Source organism: Enhydra lutris, unplaced genomic scaffold, assembly GCF_002288905.1.
Source record: "Enhydra lutris kenyoni isolate GAN:26980312 unplaced genomic scaffold, ASM228890v2 scaffoldscaffold46, whole genome shotgun sequence".
NCBI classification, from domain to species: Eukaryota; Metazoa; Chordata; class Mammalia; order Carnivora; family Mustelidae; genus Enhydra; species Enhydra lutris.
The window spans coordinates 6,515,373-6,541,418 of record NW_019154130.1 but is presented as its reverse complement, the minus strand read 5'-3'; the positions used below and the strand labels follow the sequence as shown (position 1 = coordinate 6,541,418).

The 26,046-nt window shown below is 42.4% G+C and overlaps 2 protein-coding genes across 3 annotated transcripts in view; one reads left to right on the top strand and one right to left on the bottom strand.

Moving 5' to 3' along the window:
* Positions 1 to 3,591, top strand: part of LOC111156389 (purinergic receptor P2X 7) — a 50,931-nt gene extending 47,340 nt beyond the window's left edge. Inside the window, exon 13 of the mRNA XM_022517235.1 lies at positions 330 to 3,591. Coding sequence (XP_022372943.1) covers positions 330 to 824 — 495 coding nt within the window. The 3' untranslated portion in view covers positions 825 to 3,591. The remainder of the gene's footprint in view (positions 1 to 329) is intronic.
* The window catches only part of LOC111156388 (intraflagellar transport 81), a 209,352-nt gene that overhangs the window by 182,447 nt on the left and 859 nt on the right, over positions 1 to 26,046 (bottom strand). The gene's annotated exons all lie outside the window — the stretch shown is intronic.

The window sequence follows — 26,046 nt, the reverse complement described above, 5'->3', positions numbered from 1 at the left end:
TATGGGATCGAGCCCCACATGGGGCTCTCTGCTCAGCGGGGAGCCTGCTTCCCCCTCTCTCTCTGCCTGCCTCTCTGCCTACTTGTGATCTCTATCTGTCAAATAAATAAATAAAATCTTAAAAAAAAAAAAAGGTAGGACCTCAAAAAAAAAAAGCTAAAGGGCAAATTTATAAAGCACTAGCATAGTCTTGATATATACATTTGATAAATGACAGCTACTGGTATTAATGTGATATTAAGTGTAATTTTATAAGTTAATACCAAAATTAAAGAATCTAGAACCCTAGAGTTTGTCACCGCTGATGGGTTTGGAAACGACTTTTTCAGAGACCCTCAACGGACTTCACGGACTTGTCCAGGCTGCCGCTGTCTCTCTATGACCCATCCCCTACTCCTGGGCAACCAGAGGAGATGCAGCCGCTAAGTAGGGAAGTGACTCCTATATCCAGCAACAGCCCAGACTGGTGCCAGTGTGGACACTGCCTCCCATCCCAGCTCCCCGAGAGCGACAGATGCCTGGAAGAGCTGTGCTGTCGGAAAAAGCCTGGTGCCTGCATCACCACCTCGGAGCCCTTCAGGAAGCTTGTCTTGTCCCGACAGGTCCTGCAGTTCCTCCTGCTCTACCAGGAGCCCTTGCTGGTGCTGGATGACAATGCCAACAGCCGGCTGCGGCACTGTGCCTACAGGTGCTACACCACCTGGCGCTTCGGCTCCCAGGACCTCGCCGACTTTGCCATCCTGCCCAGCTGCTGCCGCTGGACAATCCGGAGAGAGTTTCCCAAGAGTGAAGGCCGGTACACTGGCTTCCAGAGTCCTTGCTGATGGCACAGGGCTGAGCAGGCGTGTTAATGTTTGTTTCCTTTGTTTGTGCCCTGAGCTTGACCTATAAAGATCTGTGGCCAAACGTTCAACCAAAGGGAAATGTGTTTTCCGCTCCTGCAGCTCTAGACATGTCAGAAAGCAGAACGAACAAACAAACAAACAAACAAACCGAATCCCTCAGCAGGGACCAAGTCGAGAGATTCGGATCTGTGCCTCAGTTCTGTCCCCAGCAAGTTGTGTGGTCCTTGGCTTTTAACTCTGCACCGCAGTTGCCCTCCTACCCAACCTGCAATCCCAACCGAGGGGTCGGGAGGACAAACAGAGAGTGTACATGAACTTTCTGATCAATGCACAAAGAGCTACATGAATGCAAAGCGGCTCCTTGTGAGGCCAGACTGGGATAAGGATGACTATGAACAAACCTTGGGGTGCTGGCTGGAGACTGTGGAGGATTAATGGTGGGCCAAATTCTTGGGCACTTGTCCATAACCTAAGGGTTATGTCTCCTCCCCCTGCATGTGCGCAGCTCTGACTGCTTTAGCCAATCGTGGAAGTAACGCTGTTCTGGCTTCGGGGTCTTGGTCTTGGGGCTGACAGCTTCCACCTCCCGTCCTGCCCCATGGCTGCTGCAAAGCCAGCCCCCATAGAGAGGTCTGCCTCTCCTCAGACTACCCAACTGTGAGGCAGCTCCAGAAGCCACATGGACAACAGAGATGTCTGACCAGTTCCCAGCTTCCAAGACATCCAAACGCAGTCACTGGACATGGGAGAGAAGCCTTTAGATGATTCCACGCCCTACTAGCATCGGACTGCCACTGCAGGAGACGCCTCCCAGGGCACCCACGGAAGAAAACCATTGTTTTAAGCCACTAAGTTCTGTGTTGTTTGAGACACAGCAACAGATGGAGGACAGAGAGCAAGCCTGACTCACTGGAACACAGACTCGGCCTAGACATTCCATGGTTCTAGGGTTCTTAGGGAGACTGGACCACCCCTGAAGCTCCATGGGGGCTTCGGTCTCTGTTCGGCAGTCCTATCACGGATAAGAACAAATCAGGGAACCCACCAGACCAGCCCTGGAATCCATCCAGTCTAACTGTTGAACCACCCAATACATTCTCACCCACAGCCTATTACTAGAACTGGAAGTAGCTATTGCTGCTAAAACTGGAAAAGGCCACCTTTCTTTCCTTAACATCCTGCACCTCGTAGCCAATCAGAATGGACACAGTCTAGATGCTACTTAAAAAGCAACTCACACCCAAACCTTTACCATTTCTGTACAGTGACCTGTAAGAATGTGAAAATGGATAGTCAGAGGTTTTAGGATCTTCCTTCAGGATTTCCTTTTCATGGTTCTGGTATTAGAATTGATTATTTCTAAACAACTCTTTTAAAGAATAAATAAAGACCACTATTCAACACTGTAAACGATGAAGGGTCTATGAGTTTTCTTAATACATATTCTAAGGTGTACCATTTTGATATGTTTTGAAAACCAGGTGCTTTTTACTGTATTCATGTAAAGTGAATATGAGCAAAACACTTCTTTTTTTGACCCAGGATTTTATCTGGCTTTAAACTCAGGAATAAACTAGGCCAGACTGAACTTTCATCTTTACTATCTTTCAGAGATAGGAGATGATATACGACTTCTTATATGTAAGAAATGTATTCGAAAAGTTGGTTATATGGGACTTCTTTAGAATTTAAATTTTTGCTCCTAGAAGTCTAATGTATGAGCTACAGATTTCCATTCTGATAAACCTCTGAAACTTTATACCTTTATTTTATTTTACTTTATTTCTTGATGCCTTATCCCTAGTGTATTTTTATCACCCCTGGAGGCCCCAAATGGAGTCAGAATTTGTAATGACAATTAGGCCCTGGATCTTCCTACTATCCCCTTTCACCTTCCCCACAGATGCTTTAGGTGAGAGGGTGATGTGTTATGTCAACGGTGTGTAATGTCTGACACTTCCAAAAATAACGTGCATCTTATTTGTATCTGGTTTTTAGTCGACTGCAAAAACTAATGTCATCAGCAAAGGCATCCCAAGGAGAATCGCACTTTATAGGATCTGTTTTCTTGTACTTAAGCCCATTATTCTATAGGGTAATTGCCCAGCATTCACTATTTCATGTCCGTATTAGAGATCTTTCTTGTAACATTAGCTGGTTTCATGTAGAATTGGTAATGAACTTGCATTTCTCTCTTCACAGGGCACCAGTTTTTAAATACATCCTAATTCTAGTTTGGTATTCACATGTCTTAACTAGATAATATGTTTTGATAATAAAAATATCATTGTTTTAATTATAAAAGATAATGTATAATTTATGATTACTGAAGTGTTCCTTCTACTTCCTTTTCTCAGAAGATCCCCAAATCACGGCTAGGCATTGACACTTTCATTCAACATATATTTTGAGGAACTATGACATTATAAGATATATATTTGGTCTCTGCTCCCAATTCCTGACATAGAGCTCCTAAATCCCTCAGAATCTGCTGGGTGATAAGAATGTCTTGTGTTCTAACAACGCAACTCTTGGTGGGCTCCAAACTTCAGGATGGGGGCTGGCTGCCAGAAAGACCAAGCTACAATCAGAAGCTTAGGCCTTTGAGCCCCATTCTCTCATCCTCTAGAGTGGAGAGGAGTTGGAAATGGAGTTAAAAATTGATTGCGCCCACGTGATAAAGCCCTCCTAAAAAAGTCTCAATTACGAAATTTGGAGAACTCCTGAATCAATGAACACATCTACATGCTAGGAGTGTGGCGCACCCCAACTCCACAGGGACAGAAACATCTGTGCTCAGGACTGTTTTGGACCTTGCCTCTTCATCTGGTTGTAGTCTGTATCCTTTATAATAAACGAGTAAATACAAAAAATGGTTTCCCTGAGTTCTGTGCACCATTATGGTAAATGACCAAACCTGAGAACAGGGTTATGGAAACCCCCAATTTACAGCCACTTGGTCTGAGGTACAGGGGACACCCTGGGACTTGCGACTGGCACCTGAAGTGGAGGACAATCTTCTGGCATGGATGCCTCAACCTAAGGAGACTAGACTAACTCCTGTAGTTAATGACACAATTGAAATCTTTTTTAGAAAACTCTTCTTTTTAATTTTTTTTTTTTTTTTTTTTTTTATTAAGCAGGGTGCCTGGGTGGCTCAGTGGTTTAAAGCCTCTGCCTTCGGCCCATGGGTCATGGTCCCAGGGTCCTGGGATCGAGCCCCACATTGGGCTCTCTGCTCTACGGGGAGCCTCCTCTCTCTCTGCCTGCCTCTCCTCCTACTTGTAATCTCTGTCCGTCAAATAAATAAATAAAATCTTTAAAAAAAAATTAAGCAATGGGTGCACTGCATGTGGTTTTACTTCCTGCTGCTTGTATATTTCTTTTTTTTTTTAATTTTTTTTAAAGATTTTATTTATTTGACAGAGAGAGATCACAAGTAGGCAGAGAGGCAGGCAGAGAGAGAGGAGGAAGCAAGCTCCCCGCTGAGCAGAGAGCATGACGCGGGGCTCGATCCCAGGACCCTGAGACCATGACCTGAGCCGAAGGCAGAGGCTTTAACCCACTGAGCCACCCAGGCGCCCCTGCTTGTATATTTCTTAACACATATTCTAATCCCATGCAGTTATCATTCTGGGAATCCCAAGTGCCCCCTGACTGACTCTGACTCTCTTTTGAAGAGATCTAGACATCACTATCTTCTTTGGCTTTTACTGTGATCTTTTAGTTTCCTCTTTTCCAGTTGCGTTATAAAGGGTTATAAATTATGTTTCCAAAATAAATGATGATCTGTGGAGAGGATTTTGCATCCCTAACATCCTTAGTTCCTCTTAATTGTCAAGGTCACATGAGACTGGGTCTTCTGAAATCAGCAGATGAGGCACCCAATACTGACTGGCCATTTTAACCAAATAATTGCCATACTTGACAGGCTTGAATGAGTGCTTAATGCAAGCCTGGTCAGTATAGTAAGTTAGGAGTTATATTTTATTCCCCAAGCAAAAAATAAGCTCCTCAAAGGCAAAGGACTCATCTTGGCTTTGGGTCCATTACATGCCTCTTCCAGCATGGTGGTACAGTGGAGAGAGACTCTGGAAACTGACCACCTAGAGTCAAATCCTGAGTCACAAATTAGCTAAGAGGACTCAGGCAGCTCATCTAATGGTTAGAATCCTCAGTTGCATCTTTGTGTCCAAGGTTGTTGTAAGTCTTAAATGTCGTAAGTGTAAATATATGTAGAGCACCCTGCTCACTGCCTGTTACAAAATAAGCTCTCAATAAATGTTAGCTATTGGGAACACATGGGTGGCACAGTTGGTTAAGTGTCCGACTGGTTTCAGCTCAGGTCATGATCTCAGAGGCATAAGACTGAGCCTCGTGTCAGGCTCCAGGCTCAGCTCAGAGTCTGCTTAAGATTTTCTCTTGGGGCGCCTGGGTGGCTCAGTAGGTTGAGGACCTGCCTTTGGCTCAGGCCCTGATCTCAAGGTCCTGGAATAGAGCCCCACATCAGACTTGCTACTCATTGGGGAGCCTGCTTCTCTCTCTGCCCCTTCCCCTTGCTCACGATGAGTGTGCTCTCTCTCTTAAGCCTCTGCCTTCAGCTCAGGTCATGGTCTCAGGGTCCTGGGATCATGCCCCTCATTGGGCTCCCTGCTCAGCAGGGGGCCTGCCTCCCCTCCCCCCCCACCTGACTCTCTGCTTACTTGTGATCTCTCTGTGTCAAATAAATAAATAAAATCTTTAAAATAAATAAATAAATAAATTTTAAAAAGGGGGTGCCTGGGTGGCTCAGTTGGTTAAGCGTCTGCCTTTGGCTCAGGTCATGATCCCGGGGTCAAAGCTCCGAGTCAATGCTCCCTGCTCAGTGGGAGAGCCTGCTTCTCCCTCTCCCTCTGCTCCTCTACCTGCTTGTGCTTGCTCTCTCTCTCTCTCAAACAAATAAATAAAATAATTTAATTTAATTTAAAAAGATTCTCTCCCTCTCCCTCTGTCCCTCCCACTTGCACTCTCTCTAAAATAAATCTTAGGGTGGCTGGGTTACGGACATTGGGGAGGGCATGTACTATTGTGAGTGCTGGGAATTGTGTAAGCCTGACAATTCACAGACCTGTACTCCTGGGGCTAATAATTCATTATATGTTAATAAAAAAATAAAGTTAAATTTTTAAAAATGTTAGCTATTATTATTTTTTAAAGTTTAACCATATGTCTAACTATGCTAGCTATTACTGTGATTTGGATGGTGCCTATTTAATAACCTCTAAATATTCCACTGAAATAGTTTGGAGGCAAATCGAATGAGTACAAAGGAGAAGTCACTACCTCTGCTCGCTCCACCTCAGCCACAGATGCTCCTCCAGAAATCCCAAGCTCAGTTAGTAGTAACACCACCTGCCATCAGCTCAATCTCCCAAGCCAGAAATTCAAGTGACAGCTTCCATGTCCCCTGTCCATGTCCCCCTTTTCTGCCCCCATTCCATCCTATCTCACTAATCGCTCAGTAAACATTTACTGCCCATCTTGGCACTATGCAGGTACTAGGGATAAACAGGTGAACAAGCCAGGTTGTCCAGGAGGTTAGGTGCAGTGAAGAAAGCGGGTGAGCGATGTATAAAGAAATGAGATGAGAACACCTTGGGGTAAAGGGCATAAGAAAAACAAGCAGCATGCCGTAACAGAAACAATGGGGTTACTTCTGATAGGGATCAGGGATGGCCTCTCCAAGGAAGTGACATTTAAGCTAGATCCGAATGTCAGGAAGAAGCTGGCTGGGACGAGTTGGAGGAACAGAGGGACAGCAAGGGCAAACACTGAAGTGGGAAAAAAAGTGAGCATGTTCCAAGAACTGTCATATGGCCGGTGTGGCGGGGACATTTACAACACATCCTTGTCTTCTAAGTCTATCCAGGGAGGGACAAAGCCTTGTTTTCTTACTGCTTCATGAACTGTGTGGGCCCATCTCACTGAACCAAAACTGCAAAGAAAGGCAAAATCCATATAGGCAAGGGTAACTACAGGGAGTTTGTGAAGCTCTCGAGACAGGAGCTGGCCCTCCCTAGATGAAGAGGCTAGAAACATCATCTGGTGGGAGGAGAAGAGCCACTCTTGAAAGGAACAACAGCACGAGCCAGGCCCAGAAAGAAACGCGTATGGTATGTACTCAAATTGCTGGGAGACCTGGCTAGCTCCCCAGAATGGGAAGAAAGTAGAAGATGAAGAAAAGAGACTGATGTGCAGAAAATCCTGGGGAAGGAAAAAAAGGCAGAAGTGTTTGGACCAATTGCAAAGTCAAGAAAGAGCCATTCTTGGGCTGACAGGGACACAAGGAAAGCAGTGAGTTAACATCCTTCAGGATGTGGTATATATATACAATGGAATACTAAGCAGCCATCAAAAGAAACAAAACCTTGCCATTTGCAACGATGTGGATGGAACTAGAGGGTATTATGCTAAATGAAATAAGTCAATCAGAAAAAGACAATTATCACATGTTCTCTCTGATATAAGGAATTTGAGAGGCAGAGTGGGGGGTCATGGGGGATAGGGAGGGAAAAAATCAAACAAGATGGGATCGGGAGGGAGACAAAGCATAAGAGACTCTTAATCTCACAAAACAAACTGAAGGTTGCTGGGGGTGGGGGTAGGGAGTGGGTGGTGGGATTATGGACATTGGGGAGGGAATGTGCTATGGTGAGTGTTGTGAAATGTGTAAGCCTGATGATTCACAGACCTGTACCCCTGGGGAAAATAATTCATTATAGGTTAATAACAAACAAACAAACAAAAAGAACATCCTTCAGGCAGGGATGCCTGGGTGGCTCAGTCAGTTAAGAGTCTGCCTTTCGCTCAGGTCATGATCCCAGGGTCCTGGGATCCAGCCCTGCATCCGGCTCCTTGTTCAGCAGGAAACCTGTTTCTTCCTCTACCTGCTGCTCCCCCTGCTTGTGCGCATGCTCGTTCTTTCTCTCTCCCTCTCTCTGACAAATGAAAAATATAATCTTTAAGGAAAACAAACAAACAAACAAGAACATCCTTCAGGCAGCCACGAGGATGTTGGCTAGAGAGAAACCCTGGGATGGGAAATTACTTAGGAAGTCACCTGGGATCATAGAGGAGTGATTCAGTAAGCAACCTGAACTACTAATTTGGAGGTGGGGATAGAAGAAAGAATTTTGTTAAATTCCTTTAGATCCAACAAAAGGGGGTTAGTCCAATAAATGACGGCACACTCATGTAATACAGCCTCATGCGACAACTTAAAATGATGCCAAAGAAGGAGAGCACATGATATTGAGAGATGTTCAAGGCAGAACACATCTGTGTGACGTTTTTCCTTAAGGAGAATGTGAGCCTTTAATTAGAGCTCTCTCTTTTATGTCCGGCACAGATAGTAGTTGTTAAAGAACCTTTAATCCTGAATGTACATTTAAGAAAACAAAGAAGGGGAGCCTGGGTGGCTCACTTGGTTAAATGTCTAACTCTTGGTCTTGGCTCAGGTCCTGATCTCAGGGTTGTGAGATCGAGCCCCACACCCGGCTTTGTGCTCAGTAGGGACTCTGCTTGAGATTCTCTCTCCCTCTGCCCATCCCTACTACGCTCACACATGCTTTTTCGCTCCCTCTCAAATAATAAAAATATTTTTTTAAAAAGATTTATTTGTCGAAAGAGAGAAAGAGAGCACAAGTAGGGGGAGCAGCAGGCAGAGGAGCAGGCTCCCCGCTGAGCAAGGAGCCCGATGAGGAACTTGATCCCAGGACTCTGGGATCATGAACTGAGCCAAAGGCAGATGCTTGACCTACTGAGCCACCCAGGCGCCCCTAATAAATAAAAATCTTAAAAAAAAAAAAAAAGGAAGACAAAGAAGGGCCTCCTCATTCCTCATTGGAATATGCCCTGAATAATGAGAAATCAATTGAGGAATATCAGAAAAGGTCAATGCCATTTCCTGAAATCCAAAAATCAAAATTAAAAACCATCCTTCCGGTTTTCCTCTACCATGGTTTGTTTGGGGAAGTCAATGAATAGTTGGCCTATGGCTGGCTCTTTGCCCACTGTTATGGGTTAAATTTTGCAGCCCCCCTCCACTGATGCATACACTGAAGTCCTAACTCCCCGTCATCTCAGAACAGGGCTGGATTTGGGGATGTAGTCTTCAATGAGGTAATTAAGGTAAAATGAGCTCTAATCCAATCTGACTGGTGTTTTTCTAAGAAGAGATTAAGACACTGACACAGAGGGGAAATCATGTGACGATGTGGGCGTGGACAAGGAGAGAAGCCAACACCAAGATCTCAGACTTTCAGCCTCCAGAATTGTGGGGAAACAGATGTCTATTGCTTAAATCATTCTGTCTGTGGTGCTTTGTTATGACAGTGCTACCAAATACACCTGCCTTCTTTATTTTTTTGTAAAGATTTTATTTATTTATTTGAAAGAGAGAGAGCATGAGCAGGGGGGAGGGTCAGAGGCAGAGGGAGAAACAGACACCCTGCTAAGCAGGAAACCTGACATGGGACTCAATCCCAGGACCCCGGGATCCTGACCTGAGCCGAAGGCAAACGCTTAACAGACTGAGCCACCCAGGCGCCCCTCCCTTCTTTCTTTTTAATTGTGACAAATGTATTCTGAATATAAAACGTAATGCATGAACTTGGCAGTTCCTCAAATACTTAAATACGGAATTTCCACAGGATCCAGTTACTCCACTTCCAGGTATATACCCCAAAGAATTGAAAGCAGGGACTCAAACAGACACCTGTACACAAATGTCCACTGACAATCACCAAAAGATGGTAACAACCCAGTGTCCACCAACAGATGAGTAGATAAGCAAAATGGGATCTATCTATATGATGGAATATTCTTTGGCCATAAAATGGGATGAAGTTCTGATACATTGTACAACATGGATGAACCTTAAAAACATGATGCTGAGTGAAATAAGTCAGACAAGAAGCCACATACTGTACCATTCTGTTTATATGAAATATCCAGAACAGGCAAATCCACAGACAGAAAACAGAATAAAGGTTACCAGACACTCGCAGGAGAGGGAAATAGAAAGTGTTTAATGGGTACAGAGCCTCTATTTGAGATGATGAAAAAGTTTTAGAGATGGATGGTGACGGACGGTTGCCCAACATTGTAAATATACTTAATGCCACTGAAATGTACAACTAAAAATAGTTAAAATAGGGGCGCCTGGGTGGCTCAGTGGGTTAAGCCTCTACCTTCGGCTCAGGTCAGGATCCCAGGGTCCTGGGATCGAGCCCTGCATCAGGCTCTCTGCTCAGCAGGGAGCCTGCTTCCAATTCTCTCTCTGCCTGCCTCTCTGCCTACTTGTGATCTTTCTCTCTGTCAAATAAATAAATAAAATCTTTAAAACAAAAAATAGTTAAAATAAAATTTATGTACATTTACAATTTTTTAAATTGCCAAAAACAAAAATAAAAAGTAATGCATAGGCAACTGTACAATTTTTATATTTTGTGGATATTTCTTTATAGCATTAAAAATAGATACTTCCTTTGCAGCATCTCTACATTCTTTCGGTCTGAGTCTCAGATGAAGGCTGAGGCCGCTTGCTATTCAGATTTCCTCATACCTTCCAAAATCATGTAATATGTGTCGTGTAAGAAAATATTACAGTGGAGATCCCCAGAAGGGCCAGCAAGCCAGAAGAGTATTTGCAAGGACCTGCAAGGAAGAAGAGATAAGCCGGTGTTTCACGGAGATAAATCTCACCTTTGGCTTTCTTAGGGTGGAAGTCAAGCACTGACCCAGCCCGAGGCATTCACTTTGCCGTCCACCATCAGGGAAAAAATATCTCCTTTTCTGATGGGCATAACTCTGCCTTCAAGTTCAGATAAAGCACCACAGGACAAGGTTCACAAGGGCACTTGCTGACCCCTGGGTTGAGTTAGGCTCGTAGGCAGGCAGGCATCTAATGGGCACAGTGGCCATTGGGAGTGAGGACAGCCTGGCGCAGCCCCCGGATTCAGCTTTGCTTGCTCAGGGTCCATCCACATTTGCCCCTATGTTGCCAGGAGGCCAAAGTGGCTTGGCCTCGAAGGTGGGTGAGGTGGGAAAACCCGCATGCAGGCAGCCAGGCAATGCCAATGGGCAATTACCGAGTGTCTCTGTGATGTGGAGGCTTTTGAATGTGCCACAGAGGCCTCATCAAAAAAGGGTGAGATGGGTCGTCCTGGAAATGAAGGTGGCCCCTAGGAGAAGAGAGGGCAGTGAAGCTGCTGCCTCATAGAAACACATCCAAATGTCAGCCTGCAGCAGAAGGGTAAAATTAGAGGGAGCAGAGTGTTTTAGGAGAGGAAGGAGTTCCTGTGGGGCACTTACTTGAAATAAAACTGATCAGTAAAAATCTAGACGTACAAAATCCACACATAGTATGGGTAAAAGGGACCTCTGGTTTACAGAGGGTTCCTAACAAGGTAAGATTCTCTTCAGTAACATTTCAATGAAATTATATAAAAATGGAGTTCTCCTTTTTAGGAGCTTATCTATCAAAGAGACAGGGATGTCCAGAGCCTGGGCCGCAAACAACTAGCTATGAGAATCCTCGAGACGCTATCTCAGTTTTCTTATTTACAAAAGGAAAGGACAGGGCTAAATATGATCACTAAGGTACTTTTAATATCAAGGTGATTCCTCTATTGTATAAAATGAGATCAGGGGCACCTGGGTAGCTCAGTCGGTTAAGTGTCTTGTCTGCCTTCAGCTCAGTTCATGATCCCAGGGTCCTGAGATCGAGTCCCACACTGGACTCCTTACTCAGCAGGGAGTCTGCTTCTCTCTCTGCCTGCTCCTGCCCCTGCTTGTGTGCTCTCTCTCTCTCTCTCTGACAAATAAAATAAATAAAATCTTCAAAAAAATAAAATAAAATAAAATGTGATCAATTTGTACTTCACGTTCAGCTTATATAAATTGCTTAGCACAGCACCTGGTAAGTGGTCAATGAATGTACTGTGTTAATTAAAACCAAAAGTCCATGGGGCGCCTGGGTAGCTCAGTTGGTTAAACATCCAACTCTTGGTTTCAGCTCAGGTCCCAATCTCAGGGTCATGAGATCAAGCCCCACACCAGGCTCTACACTCAGCAGGGAGTCTGCTTGGGACTCTCTCTCCCTCTGACCCTTCCCCTCACCACCCTCCATCCGTGCTCTCTCTCTCTCTCAAATAAATAAATCTTTTAAAAAATAAAATATAGGGGCGCCTGGGTGGCTCAGTGGGTTAAGCCGCTGCCTTCGGCTCAGGTCGTGATCTCAGAGTCCTGGGATCGAGCCCCGCATCGGGCTCTCTGCTCTCTAGGGGAGCCTGCTTCCTCCTCTCTCTCTGCCTGCCTCTCTGCCTGCTTGTGATCTCTCTGTCAAATAAATAAATAAAATCTTTAAAAAAAAAAATAAAAATAAAAAAAAAAAATAAAATATAAAATAAAATAAAATAAAATAAAATAAAAAATCCATACAATAGCCTCTAAGGCTTTACCTGATCCGGGCCCTGGCTTCCTCTCAGGATCTTAGCTCACTTTACTCTCTTCCTTGCCCACTACACTCCATTCATACTGCCCCCTTTCTGCTCCTGGGACATACAATGCTTGTTCATACCTCAGGGCCTTTATACCTGTATCTCCTCTGCCTGGGATCCTTTCTTCCCAGATTTCCAGAGGCGGCTCTTTTTGACATTCAAATCTCAGCTTAAATGTACTCCCTTAGAGAGGGCCTCCCTTCAGCTAAGAGACTTATAGAGATTTCAACACCCAGCCATGAATGCACATTCTTTTAAAGTGCACATGGAGCATGGACAAAAGCAGACATGAATCACTTCAGCAATCAATATGATACAGACTAGGCTCTCCAACTGCATTTCAATGAAATGAGAAATTCCTTATTTATTTATTTAAAAAGATTTTATTTATTTATTTGACAGAGAGACAGGGAACACGAGCAGAGGGAGAGGGAGAAGCAGGCTTCCCACTGAGCAGGGAGCCCACCTGCTTCCTCCTCTCTCTCTGCCTGCCTCTCTGCCTGCTTGTGATCTCTCTGTCAAATAAATAAATAAAATCTTTAAAAAAAAAAATAAAAATAAAAAAAAAAAATAAAATATAAAATAAAATAAAATAAAATAAAATAAAAAATCCATACAATAGCCTCTAAGGCTTTACCTGATCCGGGCCCTGGCTTCCTCTCAGGATCTTAGCTCACTTTACTCTCTTCCTTGCCCACTACACTCCATTCATACTGCCCCCTTTCTGCTCCTGGGACATACAATGCTTGTTCATACCTCAGGGCCTTTATACCTGTATCTCCTCTGCCTGGGATCCTTTCTTCCCAGATTTCCAGAGGCGGCTCTTTTTGACATTCAAATCTCAGCTTAAATGTACTCCCTTAGAGAGGGCCTCCCTTCAGCTAAGAGACTTATAGAGATTTCAACACCCAGCCATGAATGCACATTCTTTTAAAGTGCACATGGAGCATGGACAAAAGCAGACATGAATCACTTCAGCAATCAATATGATACAGACTAGGCTCTCCAACTGCATTTCAATGAAATGAGAAATTCCTTATTTATTTATTTAAAAAGATTTTATTTATTTATTTGACAGAGAGACAGGGAACACGAGCAGAGGGAGAGGGAGAAGCAGGCTTCCCACTGAGCAGGGAGCCCAATGTGGGGCTCGATCCCTGGACCCTGGGATCATGACCTGAGCCGAAGACAGATGCTTAATGACTGAGCCACCGAGGCGACCCAAGAAATTCATTTTTTTTTTTTTTTTAAGAAATAGACTTTTATTTTTTTTTTCAAAGATTTTATTTATTTATTTGACAGACAGAGATCACAAGCAGGCAGAGAAGCAGGCAGAGAGAGAGGAAGAAGCAGGCTCCCTGCTGAGCAGAGAGCCCGATGTGGGGCTCGATCCCTGGACCCTGGGATCATGACCTGAGCCGAAGGCAGAGGCCTTAACCCACTGAGCCACCCAGGCGCCCCAAGAAATTCATTTTTTAAAGATGGATTTTAAAACTATGCGGAAGCCAAATAACATACTGCTAAGTGACTTTTGGAAATGTGTAAAACTGAGTGATAATGAAAACAGCACATGTCAAAACTGGTGGGACACAGCGAAAGCACTACTTTAAAGGGAAACGTATAGCTCTATATACATTTATCAGGAAACAAGGAAGGTTCAAAAAGACAGGGGCCCAAGCATTCGACCTGAAACCCTGGAAAAGGAGCAGCAGAATCAACTGAAAGAAACAAGAAGGAAATAATAACTCTTGGAGCAGAAGTCAATGAAATACCAAACAACTGAGACAACTAACAAAACTAAAAGCTGGTTCTGTGAAAAAAGTAAAAAGACAGAAGTCTTGTCAGAGATGTGTGTCTAAGAAAAAGAAGTCAATAAACTACAGAAAAAGAGAACTGGGCGCCTGGGTGGCTCAGTGGGTTGGGCCTCTGCTTTCCGCTCGGGTCGTGATCTCGGGGTCCTGGGATCGAGCCCCGCATCGGGCTTTCTGCTCCGCAGGGAGCCTGCTTCCTTCTCTCTCTCTCTCTCTCTCTCTCTCTCTGCCCGCCTCTCTGCCTACTTGTGATCTCTGTCAAATAAATAAATATTTTTTTAAAAAAAGAAAAAGAGAACTTAATGACAGTCAAAACAGAAAAAATTTTTTCAATATTAAGAGAATTATAAACAACGACAGGCTAATAAATTTGTGTGGCCTTCTCTGACTGCCCCTACTTATTATTTTTATTGTCTGCTGCCTGTCTCCTGACACTGGAATGTAAGCTTCCTGAGGCAGAGATTTTGGCCTATTTGGGTCCCGATAAACACCACATGCTGAGTAAGTATTTGATGACTGCACAGAGGAATGTCCCCCATAAGCCAGCATAACTGAGGTCGGGTGAGTTTTTCCTAGCACAGATGTTTGCGTTTGTCTTCAGCAGATTTGCCCAGGTACAAGGACAACTTGTAAATCCTGGCAAAGGTCTCTGGAATCTGATCCTCCCAGCGACACAGTGTTACCACACCATGGTTATCTGGGGAGCCACTCAAAGAAACTATGAATTTCTAGCTCAGCAGACAACTGTGCACACAACTTGGGTATGAAGAATAACGGGGGGGATCAGTTTGGTGGTCCCACAAGAAGTTAAGCACAGAATTACAGTATGACCCAGTAATTCCCCTCTTAGGTGTATACAGCAAGGATAGAAAACAGGGACTCAGACTAATACTTGTACCTACGCATTCTCTGAAGCACTGTTCACGCTAGCCAAAAGGTGAAAGCAACCCCGACGCCCATTATGTAAACAGTGGATAAACAAATGTGATATATCCATACAACGGAATATTATTCAGCCATAAAAAGGAATGAAATATTGATGCATGCTATCATGTGGATGAACCTCAAAACACGATGCTAAATGAAAGAAGCCAGACATAAAATGTCACTTGTTGTAGGATTCCATTTACATGAACTATGCAGACTAGGTGACTCCACAGAGACAGAGAGCAGATGGGCAAGTGTCAGGACCTGGGAGGGAGAGGGAAAGGGGGAATTACTGCCTAATGGGTGTAGGGTTTCCTTGGCGGGGGATACAAGTGATCCGGACCTAGATAAAGGAAGGGGTTGCACAACATTGTGTGTGTATTAAATGCCACTGAATTGTTCATTTTAAGATAGTTAATTTTAGGGGCGCCTGGGTGGCAGTTGGTTAAGCATCCAATTTTGGGTTTCTGCGCAGGTCATGATCTCAGGCTGTGAAGCTCCATGCTCAGCATAAAGTCTGCTAAGACTCTCCCTCCCTCTCCTGCTGCCCCTCCCCCACCAACGCTCACACTCTTTCTAAAATAAATAAATAAATCTAAAAAAAAGTTGATTTTATGTTATGTGAATACACATACATACCATACACGTTACACACCAGCCAAATACACACTTGGCCAGATGGCTGAGTGTTAAAATCAATAACCACAGCCCAATATCACTGCCATAAGTACAAGAATAAATCTGAAGATTTTCCAAAGGTTTGTTATTTCAATTTTATTACTGTATTTTACTAATCAAATTTTAAAGTTTGATTTTTATAATATAGGAACATTAATTCCTTAGGGCTGTCCTTGTGATTGGTCCACTGAATATCTGGATATTGATTAGAGGTTCACCATTTAACGTTTCAAAACTAGAGCTAAGATACTTTTGGCTGCTTTGCCAGAATAGGGCACTGCTGACCGAGATGTCGCCACAAAATTATCAAATTTTCCTTCCCTCTAGATGCCATATCATCATGGTAAAGACATATCCTCCTCAACTTCTGTACTTGAAAACTGAGTTTCTGATAATGATGTAATTTCATGGAGATGATCCCATAAACTGAAGCTCTGCATACTGCTTGAAGATACTATCTGAATATTTTCAAGAGTAAGTTACAGATTTTCTTCACTGGTATTTTAAATATCTAATATCTTTAGGCCTTTATTATTCTTTTTTAAGTATTTAATTTAGAGAGAAAGAGAGGTGGTGGAGGGGCGGGGGGCGGGGAAGAGGGAATCTCAAGCAGGCTTCCCACTGAGCATGGAGTCCAACTGGGGCCTTGATTCCAGGACCCTGAGATCATGACCTGAGCTGAAATCAAGCTCAACCGACTGACCCACCCAGGCACCCATATGCCTTTACTCTTATTCAAATTATTACTTAGTCACCAAAAACCTCTCCTAATAGTCTGTCCAGCAATTGTTTTATTAAACTATTTGAGAGTTCTTAGTTATTATTTTGGAAAATGAAATCGTTTCAATCATTATTTCATTTTAGTTATAAATCTAAGTGTATATTTCAAGCACTGACAAAATTTCAACATATAAAGAACCTAAGGAGACTTTTTTCATTCCAGTTACAACTAGAATGCTCACCTACATTCAAAAGTGAATATTAATGTATTAACAACATCATAGTAACAAGCTTCATTCATATTGCTGACATCGACACTGGCTGGAGACAGTGGTTACTTATACAATCCCACATTCATGATGGCGTACGAGTTTGGAGAGGCCAGAAATGACGTTGAAGTAATCATATGACTACTTGGGTTTCCAGAGGCTAAGACCAAAACCAAAGCCAAATGGCAGATTTGAGCCAAACAGAAGGCTGAGGCCAATGGATCCCACCCCTAATAAAGAGGCTAATTGCAAGAAGCATGAGAAGAGCCTTCTGGATAATTCTCAGGGCAGGAAAGAGGCAACATTTACCCTCAGCTGACTCCAAAAAATGACTGTAGCTTATCACCCCACTTCCCATTTAATTTCCTACTAAGAGAGAAATGATAAAACAGAAAAGGGGAAGCAACTGTAGAGATAAGATGCCGTCCTCCACAAACACTTGCTCTTGGTTGAGCTGACCCACGGGGCGCTCTACACACCTCACAGATCTCAGCGCGGCTCACAGCACACACACCTAACACTTCAGAGTTACCAGACTACTCAGGTACACAGTTGTCACAGACCACACGTAAGGACAGAAAAGACCTGGGATTATCCCAAGAGAAGGCTTTGTGGTTTGCTTATATGAATTTAGAGATTATTGCTATCGGCATCCAGACAACAGAAATTCAGAATGTTATGATCAGGTCGACGTTTTTGGAGTCTGACGGGTCCTTACCTCTGTGCTTTCGTTTCTCTCTTAGCCACCAATTATTACCAGATCTCTTAGGACAGGAGGGGGCATAATAATAAGAAAAAGGCAACATTTCCAGAGTGTTTTATCAAAAACTAATGAGACGGAGCTTTAACTCAACTGTAAAATAAGACTTTAAGTCCTTTAAGTATCACTCACATGTAGGTGGTTTTTGGAATAGAAAGTTTTGTGTTTCTTTTGCCAAAGAAACCTGGGTTCCCTTGTGTTGGATTTAGATCTAATAGAGACTGTTCCTTGGCTAATAAAATACAATGATCATTGGGGGCTGGGGAAGATTAACACACAATCTGTATATTCCAGAAAACTGTCTTCACTAGAGCACAAAGGAGATGGGTTTTCATTATGAGACAAGTCCCATAAAAAGTACACCCTTGGGGAGCCTGGGTGGCTCAGTGGGTTAAGCCTCTGCCTTTGGCTCAGGTCATGATCCCAGGGTCTCTGCTCCGCAGGGAGCCTGCTTCCCTTCCTCTCTCTCTGCCTGCCTCTCTGCTTACTCGTGATCTCTGTCTGTCAAATAAATAAATAAAATCTTAAAAAAAAAAAAAAAGTACACTCTTGATGCTTTTTGTTCTTGCTACTGTTTTGTTTCATTTTTCTTCAGACTTCCAGATAAGCCTGAAGTTGTTTGATGTAGAATCAGGAAACGTCAGGTTTAGAGACTACGTTTCTTAGAAAGCATCCCTGCTTCTTGCGGTAACCCCTTCTGCTTTTTAACAGATCTAATTCAAGTTTAACCAGGACAAGTCTCTTAAGAATGACGCTTGAGGCGGACCCCGGGGCGGGATGGTGGGGAGGGGATGTGTGGTAAGCAGTGTCCATCCCTGGTGGGGGCCTGGCTCAGGGTCCATGCTATCATGAGCCTTCCTGAAGCTAGATGACTTAGTCCTTCCAAGGGTCACCAACTCACCCTGTTTGCCAGGGACTTCCCCAGTTTTAGCACTGAAAATCCCATCTCAGTCCTAGGCAAACTGGGATGGTTATCACATAAGGATTGACCTCCCTTGGTTTAAGCTGTACCACAAACATCCTGAGTGGGATTCTAAAGTTAAACTTCTAAAGTTAAACATGTGTGCTTTGCAGCCTTTGTCCCTTTACATCACCTACCACAGTATCTTTTTCTACCACTGAATAGGATTCCTACCTAGTTACCACAAAACTATTAAGTGGGGCAAACGTTTTTACTCTGTTAAAACTCTTTACTTTTCCATTTATTTTTTAAGAGAAAAAAATCCAAATTCACACAAATGGTCTTGAATTTTTTTAAAGCTCTCATTTCGTTTGGGTGAGAGGGTGTTTTTTTTTTCCCCCCATGCTTATAAAACTTCTTTTGGGGACACCTGGGTGGCTCAGATGGTTGGGCATCTGGCTTTGGCTCAGGTCATGATCCCAGGGTCCTGGGATTGAGCCCTGAATCAGGCTCCCTGCTCAGCAGGGAGTCTGCTTCTCCCTCTCTCTCCCCACTGTTCCCCCTGCTTGTGCTCTCTCATTTTCTCTGCCAATAAATAGATAGAATCTTTAAAATAAATAAATAAATAAAATAAGTAAAACTTATTTTGTTTGGGAATAATCATTTATCTAATTGAGTTAGCTCTGCACTTCTCCCTCATGCCCTGGTCCCTTGCCACATATTTGAGTGTACATAGAAAAACTTACACCAAAATCCTCCCAGAAGGAAAACAAACCAAACTGTCCAGAGATTAGTGACTAAAATCATTAATGGTAAATAAAATCCTTTCTAGCTCAATCTGAATTACAACTCTTATATTCATAATATTTCTACGGAGTTAGTAACTGTATTCATTTCCTATTGGTGCTATAACAAACTGCCACAAATTTAGTGGCTTAAAACAATACAAATATATCATTATATAGTTCTGGAGGTCAGAAACCCAAAATGGGTCTTGTGGGCTCATAAAGTCAAGGCCTTCGCAGGGCTGCATTCCTTTGAAGGCTCTACAGGGAATTCACCTGTTGGCCTTTTCCAGCCTCATTCCTTGGCTCATGGCCCCTAGCTAGCAATCTCATCACTCTGACCTGTGCTGCTGTTGTCACAGGCCTTTTCTGACTGATGCTTCAGCCCCTCCTGTCCAGTTTTTAAAGGACCCTTGTGAATAAACTCACCTGGATAATCCAGGACAATCTCCCCATCTCAAAATCCTTAATCACATTGGCAAAGTCCCTTTTGCCACAGAAGGTAACAAAGTCACAAGTTTCCTGGATTATGACGGGATTCCGGGATGCAGGGCATTATTCTGCCTCCAACAGTCATTAAGACACCATCTTAGAAAGTTATGAGACTTGACACTAATGAGACCATATCTTTGGGTCTTATTTTCCTGAGTCTGTTGTATAATCCTTCCAAATATTTAGAATCTAATAGTTCATAAGTAAATTTGAAAGATATTTGGTTACATTGTATGCTCATATCAGGGAACAGGACAAAACATATGGGTTTCCAGTAACTATCATCTCTACAAGCAAGGTTTCTCCCATGTCAAGTTGATCCCCGTAAACATCATTATCCCTTACTCTTAGTACACAGCAGGCAACAGAACCATAAAAACAATCCCACATAACATTACACGATGATTTAGAGCAAACAAAGTGACTTTACAACATCTGAAGGCCATGTAATGAAATAGTTAAAAGCAAAGATTCTGGAATCAGACAAATGTGGACTCAAATCCTGACTCTACGGTTAGTATGGGCTCTCAAAGTCTGTTTACTCCTCAGTGCCCACCTCATGCTTCAGGAGAGACTGAATTAAATGAACCCTAGAAAGCATTTAACAGTGTCCTTCATAAAGACAATATCGTACTTGACACAGTAACACCGATCTCCATTTGACATATAAAGAAACACAATGCTGAAAAGTTACTAGCTCTAAGGATGCACAACCAGTATATGATCATATCCCACAGTGTCTGGCACATGGGATACATTCCTGAATACCTTGCTCCTTACAGGTCGCTCTCACAACTGCTTCATCACCTCTTGAGTTCCCAGCTTTCCCCCTGAACTATCCCCTACTCTCTGTTGTCATCCAAAGGCTGTGGTCTCCGAAGTCTTTTTTACATCTGAGACCAAATGTCAAATGTGCTGGGATTTCGAAACACAGTGACAGAAATAGATCCAGTCCATCTGCAAGAATATCATACTTCCCATCTTCTCCATTTCAATACTGTAATTCCCCCACACTGAATGGGAGAAGACATCTGCAGAGCACATATCTGTTAAAGAACTGTACCTAGAATACATAAAGAACTCACAAAATTTAAAGAGGCAAATCATTCAACGAAAAAATGGGCAAAGGATCTGAACAGACATTTCTCCAAGATGTAGAGACTGGCACGTGAAAAATTCAATATCATTAATTATGAAAATGCAAACCAAATATATAAACAAATATCACATATATACACATATTTGAGTATGGATAGATTACAGTGCATATTAATTTCTTTCAGGGCTCCTAATGAGATTTTAGAAAACCTTTCCTGTTAAAGGGACACTGGGTGGGATAGGGTTGAGAGCCACTGATCTGGTATGGAGGAGGATTAGCTGTGATCGGCACATGGCCTATTAGAGAAGAGTCAGGTTTTTTGGTTTGTTTGTTTTTTTCTTCTGTATTCCATAACAGCTTCAGTCTCAAGGACTCCCCAGGGAAAGAAACAGCAAAATTATAAAATAATTTATTCCTCACTTTTGCTACCAACTTGTTCTTTATTTAGGGAATATGCTGTTTCTGGAGGTATATATAATTATTCATTTGGACTAGATGTATCTGTCATTATGTTATACAATGATGTATTTCACAATGTCTATGTGCCAGATAAGTGAATCTTACATCTTTAAATGCCTGAACACTTCATTTAAACATTTTTTTGCCATTAAAGATACCCCTGAACAAAAAATACAGCTTCATCTAATGAGCCTTTTGTGGCTCACGACCATTGTAACCTCAGGTATACCGAGGTCAGCCACTACAAGCCTCTCAAATAAATGGTGAGCTTTTTGGAGTTCTTGGCTCTGCTTTTCACAGGGACTTATTTATTTTTACGGGCTATTAATTTATTACTGCTTTTCCTGTTGGCAGTGCCTCCCACCTTTAATTCGCTGCATTCACACAAACATTTAATGCCCACATTACCAGTGACAGTACATTTTTCACCTCTTGGAACCTACTACCATAGCCAAAGTCTTTTCAATTCAATTTCAAAGCATACTAGCTTAAGGGGGAAAAGTGAACATTTATTATCAGCCAGTGGTGGCAAAGCAAACCAAGGGGGCAGAAGCAGGAAATGGAAACTCCTTAGAAACCGAAAAGGCCATTTTCTTAGTCACTCTCACCTCTGTGTCCCTTTGTCTATCTGTTTCACTTTTTTGTTTCTGCAAACTCCCCTGCTGGGCTAATCCACAGACGTGACTCTGCCACAACCAGAAGGTTACATCAACTCAGTTCTAGTCATTTGCAGAGAACAAAGGGCTGCTTCTCTCCCAGTTCCATAGTACCAGAGGAGAGAATCCAATTGGGTTAGGTTCCCTGTGTGGCCCAATTGGTAAGGTCACATAGTATAACCTTGGCTGCCGGGGCCAGCTCTGTGAGGGAGGGCAGTTTTTAGAGGAGTGTTGTGATAAACTGGCTTAGTATGCAACGAAGGAACCAGATGATCCAGATGTTAGAACTTAATCTAAATTAAACATAAACTTTGTTCGGGCACCTGCGTGGTACAGCCGGTTAAGCATCCTGGTTTCAGCTCTGGACGTGTCAGTACAAGGTCGGCTTGAGATTCTCTTCCCCTCTCCCTCTGCCCCTCCCACTCCTGTCCTCTTGCTCTCTCTCTCTCTCAAATAAATACATAAATCTAAAAAAAGAAAGAAAGAAAGAAAAGCTCAGCTCTAGGTAAGGGTCTGAGGTGCTCCCCTCTGAAGAAAGAACATGAGGTTTGGCCCCATTATTGCGTACACACATTTTTTCTGAGGCCTTGATGATCTACTCTCTGTTTTTCTTTTTTCTTTTTAATTTGATACGATTCACACACCATAAAAGCCACCCTTTTGAAATGTACAGATAGGTGACTTTTAGGATAGTCACAAGGATTCTGCAACTACCACCATTATGTAATTTCCTGAACATTTTCTCACACCAAACAGAAACCTCGTACTCATTAGTAATCAGTCCCCATTGTCTCTTTCCCCCAGCCCTAGGCAACCACTAATTGACCGTCTCTATGGATTTTCTTATTCTGTACATTTCATACAAACAGAATCATGTGATACGTGGCCTTTTGTACCTGGCTTCTTTCACTTAGCATCATGTTCTCCAGATACGTGCTCATTGCAGCATGTATCCGTGTTTCCTGCCTTCTTACAGCTGAGTAATATTCCATTGTCTGGACATACCACATTTGTTTTTCCATTCATCAGCTGATAGATATTTAGGTGATCTCCACCTGTTGGCTATTATGAATGACATTGTCAACATTCACGCACAAGTTTTTGCACGGACGTATCTTTTCAATTCTCTTGGGCGTACAGTATAGTCAGGAATGGAACTGCTAGGTCACATGGTGATTGTTTTATATTCTGAGGAATTGCCAGGGGCTGCACCATTTTACTTTCCCAGCAGTGTAAGTCTTCCAGTTTCTCCACAGCCTCGCCATCTTTTTGACTGTCCCTCATTTTAATTATAGCCATGCTAGCGGAAGAAGTGGTATCTTGTTGTGATCTTTTTTTTTTTAAGATTTTATTTATTTATTTGACAGAGATCACAAGTAGGCAGAGAGGCAGGCAGAGGTGGGGGGGGCAGGCTCCCCACTGAGCAGAGAGCCCGATGCAGGGCTCAATCCCAGAACCACGGGATCATGACCTGAGCCGAAGGCAGAGGCTTTAACCCACTGAGCCACCCAGGCGCCCCTCTCATTGTGATCTCGATGCACATCTCCCTAGTGAGGGATATTGAACACCTTTTTATATTCTTATTGACAATTTGTGTATCATCTTTCTAGAAATGCTATTCAAATCTTTTGTCCATTTTAAATTGGGTTGTCATTTTACCAATTATTTAGAAGAGTTAAAGAACTCTTTGTGCACCTGGCTGGCTCAGTTGATAGAACATGTGACTCTCAATCTCAGGGACATGAGTTCAAGCCCCACATTGGGTATAGAGCCTACTTAAAAAAAAAATAATAAATAAGATAAAGAGTTAAAGACTCTTACTCAAGATATTTAAGATACTAGACCCTTATCAGATACATGATTTGTAAGTATTTTTCACATACTGTGGACCGCCTTTTCATTTTCTTGATGGTGTCCTCTGAAGCACAGAAGTTTTAAATTTTATCTATTTTTTGTTTTGTCACCCACCTGTGCTTTCAGTGTCATGTCTTAAAAAACCACTGCCTAATCCAAAGTCACAAAGATTTATACTTATGTATAAATACTTATGTAAAACATACTTGTGTTTTCATCTGAGCCTTACAATTTTGCTCTTACACTTGGATGTTTGATCCATTTTGAGTTAATTTTTATATATGATAAGAGACAGGGGTCCAACTTCATCATACGCATGTGGATATCCAGTTGTTCCAACACTATTTATTGAGAAGACTTTTCTTTCCTCATTGAATTGTCTCGGCACCTTTACTGAAAATCTCATTTTTTAAAAACCAAATTCCCATGGTTTCAGTAACTGACTACACTCAGTTAAGCATATGACAAATATGCAACTGAATGTGATTAAGATGTAGGTATGTGGGGTAACAGGGTGATGGGTATTAAAGAGGGCACATGTGGTGATGAGCACTGGCTGTTACACGTAACTAATGAATTGTTGAACACATCAAAAACTAATGATGTATTATATGTCGGCTAATTGAACATAATAAAAAAAATCCACACAGCAGCTTTGTTAAGATGAAAAAAATAATAATAAAGACTTTTATTTATTCATTAGAGAGAGAATGCACAAGCCTGAGCCTGGGCAATGGCAGAGGGAGAGGGAGAAGCAGGCTTCCTGATGAGCAGGGAGCCCAGCATGGGGCTCCATCCCAGGACCCCAAGATCATGACCTGAGCTGAAAGCAGATGCTTAATCACCTGAACCACCCAGATGCCCCCAAAGGAAATCACTTAGCATCATGTTCTCCAGATTCTCCAGATTCTTTCAGTAAGTATAACAAAAATCAGAAATAACAAAAAAGAATTGGCACCAATTTTTCTTTCTTAATGGGACTTTAAAAGTATGGAAGCTACCTCTGTAGGAAGAGTCTGGGACTCCCAATTTTTGTTTTATCCAGTTCTGTATTGTTTGCATTTGTTACAAAGAATATGTTTTATTTTCCTAATTAAGATGGTCTTTTAATCTGTAAAAATAATTGTTTCACTTAAAAAAAATGTAGGTTTGTTTTCCAGCAGTAGTCAGCTGTCCGGATAGACCCATTCCTGTGATGGTGTTACACTGCTGGGAGAGGAATGTCCTGTCTTCTTCCTCCAGTTGCCTCTGTCACTGTTCTGGTGACAGCTGGCACTGGTGCAAGGCAGAACTGTGCTTCCTTGAGAGTGTGCTGAGCGTTCACTCTGGCTGCTTAGCTCTAGCCTGGGAGCAGACACAGGATGCTTTCTCCATGCATTCTAGTTGGACAGCTTTTCCCTTCTCTTTGAGTATTTCCCTTTAATTCTGCTTTATATTCTACAGTATCCCACGCTTTGATCCTATTTAACATCCAAAGTATATTCTTCCCTAAAAAACTTAATTGTAAGCTAATTTGTCCATTATAATGGTATTTTTAATGTAAATCAGTTACTATAAGCTTTTTTATAAAATACATTCTAGGTTGTCATTCGAGCCTTTCTGTATTTGACTTATATTTAAAAATAATAAATTTCTTTACTCACTGCCTGAAAAAAAAAAATGTAGGTTTGTGAAAAGTCCCAGCTGTAATCAGCATTTACTTTTACTTTATACAAACTAAGATTACTCTGGCTAATACACTGGAGAGATTCTATCTATCTCTCCACTATCTCCACTATCTTGACTGGGGTGATGGTTTCACGGGTATGCATGTATGTGTATATGTATGTGTATATATATGTTAAACTTATAAAATTGTACACTTTAAGTATGTGGTTTTTTATATGTCAATTACACCTCAAAGAAAGCTGTTTTTAAAAACAGATAAAGGGCAAGAATATAAATGAAATAACTTTCTTTTCCTAATCATTTCAAGATCAGCTTCTCTTGTTGGTCCTAAGGATATAATACCAACTAGTCATTTCGGAAAACTTACACATTTTTCCTACCTGCCTTGTTCCAAAACACAAGCAAACCACTTATTTTTTTTAAGATTTTATTTTTAAGTAATCTCTACACGCAGCATGGGGCTTGAACTCACAAACCCAAGATCCAGAGTCACATGCTTACCAACTGAGCCAGCCAGGCACCCAGAAAACACACGCAAACCATTTAAATTCAAGATTTGTAACGCTGAGACCATCTCATCAC